Source organism: Cricetulus griseus, chromosome 2, assembly GCF_003668045.3.
Source record: "Cricetulus griseus strain 17A/GY chromosome 2, alternate assembly CriGri-PICRH-1.0, whole genome shotgun sequence".
Classification (NCBI taxonomy): Eukaryota; Metazoa; Chordata; class Mammalia; order Rodentia; family Cricetidae; genus Cricetulus; species Cricetulus griseus.
In genome coordinates, this window is record NC_048595.1 from 185747680 (window position 1) to 185760308 (window position 12629).

General features: G+C 39.6%; 1 protein-coding gene across 1 annotated transcript in view; it reads right to left on the reverse strand.

Moving 5' to 3' along the window:
• LOC100764301 (synphilin-1) overlaps positions 1-12629 on the reverse strand; it is an 80188-nt gene that overhangs the window by 30290 nt on the left and 37269 nt on the right. The window contains exons 4-5 of the mRNA XM_035439037.1: positions 11195-11374; positions 3721-3834 (exon numbers count right to left, since the gene is read on the reverse strand). Coding sequence (XP_035294928.1) covers positions 3721-3834; positions 11195-11374 — 294 coding nt within the window. The remainder of the gene's footprint in view (positions 1-3720; positions 3835-11194; positions 11375-12629) is intronic.

The following is a 12629-nucleotide window of genomic DNA, read 5'->3' on the forward strand; positions in this document are numbered from 1 at the left end:
TAGACACAGTGTCCAGAGTTATGAAGGTAAGTTGTTTCTGTAGAATGTGTTGACTAAATGTCCTACAAAAGACTCAGAAATGAAAGGAATCACAAATTCAATGTTGCACATCACACAGCCCCCTATCCAAGTATCAAGGCAAGATAGGGTGGCACCTCCCACAGCAGTTACAGGCAGAATAGCTGTTGGGAGAGCCCGGATATGGCCTGAATCTTCATATTTGAATAAAATCCCCAAGCCACACAGAGGATGGCTTTGAATCAACACAGTTCTGTTGCAATTGTCTGGCCAGCAGCTTTCCTATTGGGGAGGCAGAGCAGGCCTATGCAAGGACACCCCAGGCCTGCTCCTCTGGTCCCCACAAGGCTTTCACCTTATGCTCCCTGTAGCTAGTTCTGTGAGATACAGCCAGGCAGTGAAATAATTGTACCCTCTGAGACTTCAAGTGTCAGCATGAAGAAAATCAATTCCTATCATCCAAAGATCTCTCACTCCAGGAGTCCACTAAATCTGCTGGCTACTCTATGGTATTGGAGTCTTTAAGGTACATTTTTACAAGAAAAATAACACAAATTGGGAGTCAACTGGAGCCTGATCTATTGGAGGGTAGAGAGCAAGTAGAAGAAGCAGGGAACAATTTCCTTTGGTTGGTCCAAACCTTTCCAAAGATATTTACTGAGGACAAAACTCAGAATGCACTCTAGTGCCTGCCTGGCAGAGAAAGACTTGCATTGCTGAATCCATTAGAAAACTGCTCAATAACAGTCTTCCTTGTGGAAATATTAGCCTTGTAATTGTTCCAAGTTCAGTCGCTCTGCAGGTTATCTGTTACATAAAGTGGCTGCAGTGAATAGAAGATGACACTGGACAGAACTGGTGGATCGAATGGGCTTCTATATTTTCCATGTGGGGGGGCAGACTGTTCTCTGGAGGATACTATTGGATGGCCTCCTTCAAATCTGCATTTTATGTCGTAGAAATGCATCTCATCCTAGAAGAACCTCAGTATGAATACCCAGCGTGAAGCTAATGTTTGACAAGTCTTTTCAGATAGGTCACAAACAGATTCCGAATTTTCCTAGATTTCAGCTCAGTAAGCGGCAGCTCACACAGCTGTCCCACAAGGGACACTTCCTTTTGTTCTATTCCAACAGCTTAAGAATTCTGAGTAGCATGCTGTGAGACATGAATAAAAAAAATGGCATCTAACTGTCATTTCCTTGAAGAACACTGATGCCCAGTCCTTTGCCCAGAGCCTTAAATAGGCCTGCTAGCCCCACTTCCCTTCTTCCCTGGAGTCAGTGCTGCACCCTTTCCACAAATACCCCAAAGGCCCAATTAGGCTTTGACTGAGCAAATGAAAATAGAAATGTAAAGCCATCGATCACGTAGCCTAATAAATTTGCTCAATAACCAAAATGACTTATGGAGATTAGCAGTGGTCAAATACTTGAGAAAAATTTAAAACCCTCTATTCTCCTTTCCAATAAAAGTACAATAATAACACATTCTTAGAAAATGTGTAGTCATTGTCTCTGGTTATTTTCATGACAGAGGGTTGGACTGGGGAGCAAAATGCAAAACAAAGTTGTAATTCTAATATTTTAAAGGCAGTGACTTATTCAAACTTTTAATGTTCTTCCTACCCACCCCTTTTACGTTACAAGCATTTATACCGTTTTTACTTCAATGCCTGTGTGAGATACTCCAACTATCATAAAATATTGCTAAGTAAAATAATAGTCATGTTCTATCAATGCCCTATCAATGGCATTATAATAATCTATATAAACCATCTGTACAGATAGGGACAAAGCAACTCAGCCCCCGAAGACACAAGACCTGAGTGGAAATCCAGTCTTCACTCTTAATAGCCACAAGACAATCTATAAGCCATTTACTTAGCTTTTCTTTTTCAGTTTCTTCATCTGTGGGATAAACAGGATCTTATAATTTACATAAAGTCCAGTGGCATGGAGCTTGACACACAAAGGAAATGTGTGCAAATGTGTGTGTGCTTTATCTTTTTTAGTTATCTAAGTTTATATATGTATTATAACAGTTGAAGTTGCTTTGGTACAGAATAAACTTTCAGCTAGTAGTATGATTACTACTAAAGAAAGGCCAACTCAGGCATGATGGCATACTCTTCTAATCCCAGCACTTAGGCAGTGGCAGAGGCAGAGGCAGAGGCAGAGGCAGAGGCAGAGGCAGAGGCAGAGGCAGAGGCAGAGGCAGAGGCAGAGGCAGAGGCAGAGGCAGCAGGCAGGCAGAGCAGGAGGCAGAGGCAGAGGCAGAGGAGGCAGAGCAGAGCAGAGGCAGAGGCAGAGGCAGAGAGCAGAGCAGAGGCAGAGAGGCAGAGGCAGAGAGGCAGCAGAGAGGCAGAGAGGCAGAGAGGCAGAGAGGCAGAGAGGCAGAGAGGCAGAGAGGCAGAGAGGCAGAGGCAGAGGCAGACAAGAGCACAAATAACAAAGAAAGACTATGGGAATATCCTGTAGTCTTTTGAAAAGTGTGATTGGCATGCTGAAGAAATAATCACAGTCTCTTATTGGCAATACCACAATTTACTGCCCCTTGAAAAATCTACTAAGCCAAAGTAGGGGATGAGTAGATACACGAGAAACAAATTCGATTAAATCTATTTTGATACTATACTGACTTCGTTATTCTTTTTTAAGCTTGAGATTGGTGTTTTGTGGTTTCAGCGCTTTTAAAAGATAATTTATAACCATCACCCACAATGGGGGGTAGAAGCAAGATCTGTGAGTATCAGCTAATAATGTCGAGATTTTTCTATTATAGAAATTAATTTTTTGAGTTTATTATCAGTATGTGTGTGCATGTACTTGTGGGCCAGAAAACAACTTTGTGAATCCAACCCTGTCCTTCTACCTATCTGTGGGCTCTGGGGACTGAACCAGGTCATCAGGCTTTTGCAGTGACTGATCTTCCTCATGGACCATCTCCCAGGCCCTGATGGAGAAATCATTTCTATGGGTCTTTGTGAGGTATTATTTGTTGATGCTTTATAAAGACTTGGTTTTTGGCTTAGTGCTCAATAAATTATTAGTATTCTTTTTGATAAGTGATATATATATATATATGTATATATATATATATATATATATTTTAGTTTTTCAACACAGGGTTTCTCTGTGTAGTTTTGGAGCCTATCCTGGCACTTGCTCTGGAGATCAGGCTGGCCTTGAACTCACAGCGATCCACCTGCCTCTGCCTCCCGAGTGCTGGGATTAAAGGTGTGCGCCACCAATGCCCCACAAAAAATATTTATTTTAAAAATAGAAAATTACCAAACAAACAAACAACTTTTAAAAAGCCAGTTGTAGTTCCATTCTGCCCCCAAATGACTAGAACTATAGTAGGCTGTATTTGTTTTTCTAGTCTTTCTTTGTTTCTTTCCCCACAAAATTTAAAGTTCTGGTACTAAATTACAGTGAAAGCTTTATTTGATACATTTTTATTAACATTATGTAATCAACACTTTCCCATTTAATTCTATTATATAAATATAGCTTCACTCTTCATCTAAAATCTCACCTTGAGGTATCTAGGTTGCTTAAAACATTTCTTCATTAAAATGTTACAATAAATATCATTGTTCATAAAATCTTTGGATTTATTACATCATGTTTAGATTTTGATGATCTAATAAGAAAAAAATAAGTAGATATGTAAGAGAAGATACTCAAGACTCCATACCTGCCCATAGCAACCTGCATAATGAATAAGGCTTGGGAAGTCCTTGGAACAACTCAGTTCTGCAATGGCTTCTGTTTCACTCACCATCCAGCGTACACATTCCAACTGGCCATTCTAGATTTTAAGATGACAAAGAGAAAGAAATTCAAGATTACTAAGGTCTAGGAAATATCACAAAGATTCTAATTTTACCATGGGAAGATAGACGGATTTGGGCTTCTGTATCGGGCTTGTACTTACTTGGAATATAAACACAAGACCTGTTACAATCATGCTTTGTGGTTTAGCTCTAAATCAGCAGGAAAATTTCTACTTGCATATGACTTTGTGATTCTAATCAGTTATTTTAAAGTTATTCTGTTGGGCTTTGTGGTAGAGCACCCACCTAGTGTGTGCAAGTTTTAATCCTAGCAATGTAAGCAAATGAATGAATAGATGAAATTACTCTATTAGGTTTTAATTTACATACTGTAAAATGTAATTGTTAGTATAAAGTTTGATTATTTTTGAATATATGTTGAATATATATGAATTGGAGTTAGAGTAATACATATATTACTCACTATATATAACACTCTAACTCCAATGGATATATATATATATATATATATATATATATATATATAATCAAATTAACAATACTGTCAACACTCCTGAAAGTTTCTAGCATCCATGCTTTTATCCTTTTTATTTTGCCTCTGAGTAAAATAAACTCAGACAAGCTGAGCATGTTGCTCTTTGTATCTGGCTTTTTTATTAGTATAACACTCAGAGTTATCCAAGCTACTACAAATATTTTTTAATGCTTTTATTTTTTGAAATTAAAAATAAAATATAATTACAACTTTTTGGAAATATGCTTTTATTTCTCTTAGATGGATACCTAGAATTAAACTTTCTTTCCTTCTTCCTTTTTTCTTCCTCCCTTCCTCCTCTCTCTCTTTCTTTTCCCTTTCTTTCTTTCTTTCTTTCTTTCTTTCTTTCTTTCTTTCTTTCTCTTTTGACAAGATCTCTCTATTTAGTCTTGGATCTCATTATTTGGTGGTCTCAAACTCACAGAGCTCTTCCTACCTCCCAAGTGCTGAGATTAAAAGCAGCACCACCATGCCCAGCTCTAAAATTTGGAAGATTGTGGTAGGTATATATTTGATCTAGTGAAAAGCTGTCAAACTTGTTTCCAATGTGGTAAATTACTTCATACCTCGAACAGCAGGAGAACATTCTAGTTGCTCCATATCCAGGTGAACACATAATACTCCCAGCAATCAGTGCCTATCACCTAAAGTGTATTGTATCTATTATAATTTTTATGTGTGTGAATGTTTTGTCTGTATGCATGTCTGTGAACTATGTGCATGCCTTGTGTTCCAGGAGGTTAGAAGAGGGCATCAGATCCTCTGAAACTAGAGTTATAGTTACAGACAGCTATGAGCTGTCATGTGGGTGCTGGAAATCAAACCCAGGTCCTCTGGAAGAGTAGCCAGTGCTCTTACTCTCTGAGACATCTCTCCAGCCCTCTTCACTTATAGCTTACAAGATAGAGCAACTATGTTTCAAGTAAAACACTACTATATTTTCATGAGAAATTAACAAATTTATATTTGAAATAACAACTTTCATTAAGTAACCAGGTTAAACATTTTAATTAGCGGAGCAATCATAGTTCAAAAGGTGATAATGTTCTTATGAAAGAATCATTTGATATTTGTAAGTAATAAAATGATGCTTCAAAAGTCTGAAACAGCTACAATTTGCCCCTCGTTAGGAAACTGAAAGCGATCCCTCGTTATGCTGAAGGAGGGCAGTGCAGTGGAAGGAGACAAAAATGTCACCTGGAGTTTTATAACAACTTCTGTTTTTCAAAGTCAAATATGACTCTCATGCCTTTGGATTTAAAATTCTTTCTCATCTGTAGTCATCACTGGGTTTTTACTCTCAGCACTGGGAAGGTTTCCGAACATAAACAAGACATGGAAATAGTTAAATGGGAAGGTCTCTTTACTTTTCACAGAAAGTTTAAGTGGCATATCCTGGGATTAACTTCCAGACAGACCCTGAGATGGATGGAAGTCCTTGACCCCATAGTCCCCTCAGCCATAGTTACTGTGCTTCAGAGTATGCAACCGTCTCACAGGTAGAGACTACAGCATCACAGCAGGGATGAAATGAGACTTAGCAAAGGCTTGGTGACCAAAGCACTCACTATCATCCTACTCTCCCAGGTCTTCTTAGAGACTTCCTTAAGACAAGAGGCCCTTAATTGCCCTTGTAGTTTACATACTGTGTGTGTAAGCACAGAAAAGGTCTTGTGGAGCCTGAGAGGGGCAAATGAGCAGCATGTAATAGGATTATTTTCTCTTTAGAATCTTAACCTGCCGAGAAGAAAATTCTATTCCCAGAGGAAGACAGGAGAGGTAAGCTTTTCTTCTTTCATTTCTATTTGAATAGCAGAATTCCAAGTCAAGAATACATACACACACACACACACACACACACACACACACACAGAGAGAGAGAGAGAGAGAGAGAGAGAGAGAGAGAGAGAGAGAGAGAGAGAGAGAGACTCTCACTCTCTCACATGCATACACACTAACACACATACTGACTCACACTCTCACAAACACACACACACCTTGTCTTTTACACACATGGACTCACACATACATGCGCACTCTCTCACACACACATATATTCATACACCACACACATGCACACGTTCACACTCACAAACAGACTTGCTATTGTATCCTTAGAGGTACAGGGATGTACTGCATGACTGTGCATAGTATGAAGGTCCCCTAAAAATCATTATTACACTCAAGAACAAACAGATATGCTACTGGTTTATCTGTTTATGATACTATGCTATTTTTCATTCTTTTAGCCTGAACTCCATCTAATGACAGAGTTTAATTGTAAAACAGGATGCTGTGTTATGCTGGTAGTACCCACATGCATTTCATGTTTACCATCTCCTAACTGCATTTAGGCCACAGCGCAGACATATACCATGTTTATGTAAATATTCTCTGTGGTATTTGTACAAGGACAAAATCATGGAAAAACACATCTCAGACTGTGTCTTCATCATTGAGCCTTTATTGGTACGAACAGGTAATGTGGTCCTTGCTGCTGTGGGGCTGGTATGTTTGGGGTGTCTGTCTGGCATCCTGGCTTCTGGCTAGGTTTGGGTAATGCACATTAGCAGCAGGAGACCAGGAAAGAGATAGTTTGAAGTCCCTTCTGTTCTCGGCTCTTGAGCTGTGGTACTGCCATTGGTCAGGCCCCTCCCACCACTAGTCACAGGTCAAAGTCAGCCATGCCTCTTAGATCAGCACACTCTCTCAGGCTCTCCTGATCACTTTCTCCAGGCTCCAGGCTCCAGGCTTCAGTAACCAAGCCCTGACTGCTGCCCCACTAAATATTCTCTCTGAATGAAGAAGCAAATGAGACAATCTTGATCATGCAAGGGGCAAGACAGTTTGTATAAATAAATACCATTTACACAGAACACAGAAATGTGAGGCCATGCCTGTAGTTTCCGTAAAGAAAGACACCTCCTCTCCTCTTTCTCTCTTTCTGGTTATTCTAACTACATTGAGGGTTTTCTCTTCTTACCTTTTCTTAAAACCAAATTGGGTTTGCTCTACTGTTATATTGTCTGTTGCATGTATTTCCGATTTCAGTACTGCTGTTTCCTTTCTGTCCTTGGCTTTGGATTAGGTTTGTCTTACTTCTGCAGTTCCTAAGGTGTCTCTCTTAATCTTTCTCCCTGCCCACCTCCTTCACATACCTCCCTCTAAGTGCAGCTGTAGGCCCTGCCTATGAAGACAGTGGCTTGCTTATTTCTCTTTCTTTGTCAGCTGCCATCATTTTCAATTTCCTTTGACTTTTCTGTCCCACTGACTGTTTTAGGATGGACTAATTTCTCACACTTGTAAATAGCCCATGTTTCCTTCTGTTGTTGGTTTCTAATTGCATTTCATGATGGATGAAGTGTATAGGAATATTTTTCAATCCTTCACAATTTGTTGGGTTTGTTAATATAACCCCATATAGACCATATAGACTGTATCCTAGGAAATGTTTTCTGCGCCCTTGACAAGTGGCTATATTCAAGGGTTGTGGGAGGCAGTTCTTGTAGACGAATTTTAGGTCTGGTGAATCAAAGGGGTGGCATTTAAACAATAAAATGTATCAAAGAACAGAAGGAAATATTACTTCCCTGAATTTGAAACCAAAATAACTTGCTTTAAATTCAAGTAACAGGAACACAAATCAACAAAAAAAATTAAGTTCCAGCAGGATACAGTTGCCTCCCCAAGTCTCTGGGTTTAGAGTTATTTGAGTTTTTTTTTTTTTTTTTTAAGAATGTCTGTAAGGGAATGTGTGACATCATGTTATATAAAAAATAATTTATGTAAGTGTGTTTGTGACATCATGTTATCAAAAAACGAATGTCTGAAAGGGTGTGTTATCACCAGATCAACACTTTGCCTTTGGGCCTAATCAGAATGACCAAAGGAGAAGTTAACAAAACAAAAAAGGAACTTGGTTTATTTCAACCCGAGTTTGTTCAGGTCCTAAAATAATTCCTCCTGCCAATTCTATTTTAGAAAACAGACTGTGTTAGAAATCAGACCTTCCAGAATTCTTTCTTCGAAGTGACTTTGTTTAGCTATTTCCAAAGGACACAAACTCCCAAAGCAGCCACTCTTGAGTCTCCTGGAAAACCCTCAATAAAGGCTGTCATGCAATGTAATGAGAATAATTATTTATTATCCTCTGTTTAAAGAGTTTGAGAATGAGGAAATGATGTTCTTCATTTTGTCTCTGGATGCTTTCGGTCAGCTGAGGCACACTCTGCAAGAAACTTGGGTCACTTGTCCCAAGTACGTTTGTCTTTAATGTCAGGCAGCAGGGCTCTCAGCGGTGTTTTATTTTTTCAGTTTTACTTACAAGCACATGCATGCTGATGCTCTTGGAGGACAGAAGAGGGCATCAGATCCACTGCAGCTACACTTAGATCCCCAGGGGCAGGAGTTACAGTCAGCTATGAGCTACCAAGTGGGTGATGGGGACCAAAGTCTGGTCCTCTTCAAGAGCAGCAAGTGCTTGTAGCCATCTCTCCAGCCCCTCTTAGAACTGTCTAATGTGGTGAAATACTATCAGTTGCTGTCTGTGTTCAAAACAAGATACTAAAGCTGGAAACTTCTTAAGACTTCTTAGGACTCTCAATTTCATCGGTGTCAATCAAAGCACACTGAATGAGCTGCAGGCATCGGGTCATACATACCTGTGAGGGGAGAGGTGCTCGTACGAAACAATTGTACTTGCTGCCTTTTTGTCAATGCAATTAGAATGATGAAATACAAAGAACACTGAAATAATTCAGAAGCCCAAGTCCCCAAATCTGAAAGAGCTCTTTAGCCTTGTGCATTTTAGGTGTGTGTGTTTGTGTGTGTGTGTGTGTGTGTGTGTGTGTGTGTGTGTGTGTGTATGTGTGTGTCTGTGTGTGTGTATGTGTGTGTCTGTGTGTGTGTTTGTGTGTGTGTGTGTGTGTGTGTGTCTGTGTGTGTGTATGTGTGTGTCTGTGTGTCTGTGTGTGTCTGTGTGTATTTGTGTATGTGTTTCCTTCAAATTAAAACAGAAATTGCCATGTAAACCTGCAGATCTGTTGGTGATGGCTGTACTGTGGTGGCTGAAGTTTAGGAATAAAATAAGTCTTCATGTGTAGGTAGCATGGAAGCTGTTCACACTGAGGATTGGCTTAATGGCTACTAAGTTTCTTATGAACCTTCATGCTCTAAAATTTTTAATCTACCCAAAGGAAGCAGTAAGGTATGTCAATTAAGAAAAAATATGCTTCCATTCAATTATATAATGAGGAAATATTCAACCATCTACCATTAGTTTGGAAAACTAATGAGAATTACATTTCATAAACCCTAAGCCATTCTTTAAATATGGCAGATGCCCACATTGACTGGCATTATAAGGATATTTATCACTGACATATGCCCATGGATAACCACACTATACCCAGTCATCTCACTGGACTGTGTCAGAGGAGTAGATGATGACTTAACTATCTGACACAGTCATTACCAGTAACCAAGGTTCCTGATTTAGTCACTAGGTCTATCAGCTCTTTAGGAATAGGTACTATGTCTTATTTAAATTTTTACCTGCAGCACCCAATAACACAGTAGCTGTTTGCTTCAGCACACACTGAACTCAACTGTACTGAGACGAGTTTTTTTTCCTTTGAATTCAGTTTCTCTTTTTTCACATGGGCTGTAGTAAACTCTGATCTGACATGGCCTTATTCACAACCAGAGAAAAATATATTCCCCAGCATCAGAGATTTCTTTGTAACAAAATATTTACTATGAAAATTTTGTCATAAAGTCATACTTACTAGGGAACAAAATGAAATAAAACAATATTTTTAACATATAAACTTTACTGATTAATAAATGCATTAAAGTTAAAAATCAGCTTTATGTGCAAGACATATTGTGATAAGATAGAAACTTACTATTTTAAAAATGTAATGTGTTTCTTAGTTAGTTCACTAGTATGTTTCTTCAGCTAGCTGGTTCTCGTATTCAACACTTATGCAATTTCATTTATAAAAATGATACATTTGGCTTTTAGGAGATCCAGCTATCGTGTAAAGCAGTCTATATGCAGAAGTACAAGATGTATTCTATTTCTCTGAACTTCACTTCTGGCTTCTTAGTAAGTATGACTGAATTCTACATTTATCTGCCAAAGATCCAAACAGCTATTTTAGTTTAATAGCTAACCTCACGTGACTCGGTCAATCGCCAGACACTCTTACCACAGTGGTATAAAGGTCCCTGTTTACTTGTGTTATGGTCCAGGTTTTAACTCCATCCCAGTTGGCATTGATTTGCATACACTTTGACAGATAGCACATTGTGCTATTTTGGAGAACTAAATACAGGATCCTCGATGATGCTGTAAACAGTTTTAATGCTGATGACATTTAAACTCAGATTTGATTCAATAAAAGCCCACATTATTTTCAGAAACTCCTAAGTGCTAGCTAGCCTCCTTTACCAGCACACCTTGATCTAATTCTTGTTTCTTATTCCCATGTTAGGAAAAATTGACACAGTTCCTGAGAGATCCAGGTGTGGGTAAGAATCCGAATTGCAATCACCATGAGTAACAGAATTCTCAGCCCTGCCGGGGGTCATCTTCTTTCTTTGTGGGTTGATTTGGAAATTATCCTTATTAGATAACAAGGTGGAGTGCCATTAAAATCTCAGGTGGTAGTGACTGAAGTGATTAACTTCTTACATACGATACATTCATTTTCTGTTTGCTTAATGCCTCACTCTCTCCTCTCCCCCTTTCAATAGCCTAGCTCACAAGAAATCTGAAAAACCGGAGATCAAATCCAAAGACAAAACCCGGGACAGCTCAGCCCCCAGGAGGTCACCTTGATGGCCAGGCCAGCTGGAGTCAGCTGCTCTGTGTTCCTTTCATTGAGGCAGTCTTCACCCATCAGAGACGTGAGGTGCTGTAGACACTCTGCGTGCCCCTTGGACGCTGCGACATGTAACAGATTGTTTCCATTCTCATCGTGGATTTTGTCCAGATTGTCTGCAGCTAGGTGTGGCTGTACAGAGAGGGGGAGGCTTCAATCAGTAAGTCAAAACAGGACACAAAGGAGGTTCTCCTTTGGAAGGGAAGGAGGAACAGCTCACAAGGGCCCTGGTGGCATAGAAAGCCTCTAGTTAGTCAGAGTTCCTTGCTATTTGTCTTTCTTGCAACATGATTTAGAACAGTGATTTTGGACTAGTGGTTCTCAACCTGTGGGTCATGACCCCTTTGGGGGTTGAATGGCCCTTTTACCATCAGAAAACGCAGATATTTAAATTATAGTTCATAACAGCAGCAAAATCATAGCTACGAAGTAACAAGGAAAATAATTTTATGGTTGGGGGGTCACCGCAAACTGAATCAAGGGGGTCCCAGCATTAGGAAGGTTGAGAATCTCTGCTTTAGAACATGTGCTCTCAAGGGACAAATGGTTTTGTGAAAAAGGGTCACAGGGCTAGGACCGATGAGCTGCGAAGGTTTCTAGTTGGATTTTTAGGTCTCTGAGGTGACACTGATGGCAAGCAACAGCTTCTCTGTCTCTGTCACTGTACCGCTAAGTTCTTGAGGGACAGGGCTATGCTTTATTGACTGTTGGAGGTTTGTTGCATGAATGAAGTACTTGTTTGGGGGGGTTGACTTGTAAGGCTCGCTGCCTCTACATGTTACCTAAAGGCTGTGGCTACCAGAGCATCCACAGGAACCTCTAGACAAGCCAGTGACTCCCAGGGGTATCTGGGATATCTGGAGGAAACTTGGTTCTTTGGCTGTTTTTTGTTTTTTGTTTTTTTTTCTGTCTCTAGTGAAATTCAGTCCTCACAGTATGAAGTTTTGATAGAATATTTTGGGTAAACTGAATGGTATTAGCATTAGGGACTTCTGACTATGTGAGGCAAAGAGAAAGAATTAACCAAAGAGAGTCAGAGGGAACAGCCAGGAAAAATGGAAAAGACATTTGCAAGAGAAAAACAAAGTTGTGGCTTCACTTGGTAAAATCATTCAATCATATTGTCCTGTTTGCAATGCCAGTCCCAATATGTTATAGTTTATCTGTGCATGCTTCACATTTTGGGGAATCATGATGCCTCGATGCCGTGAGTTTCCTGAATGAGACTTTAATTATCCTCACATTATGAGCCCAAGGTTGGTACTATTTGACCAGTGTCTAGGAACTAGAAAAGAACAGTGCAGCAGATGGAATGCTGTTTCAGCTGAGCTTTCCTCAATAGATACTTCTTATATCAAGTAACTCTGTGTCTGGAATCTTTGGTGAC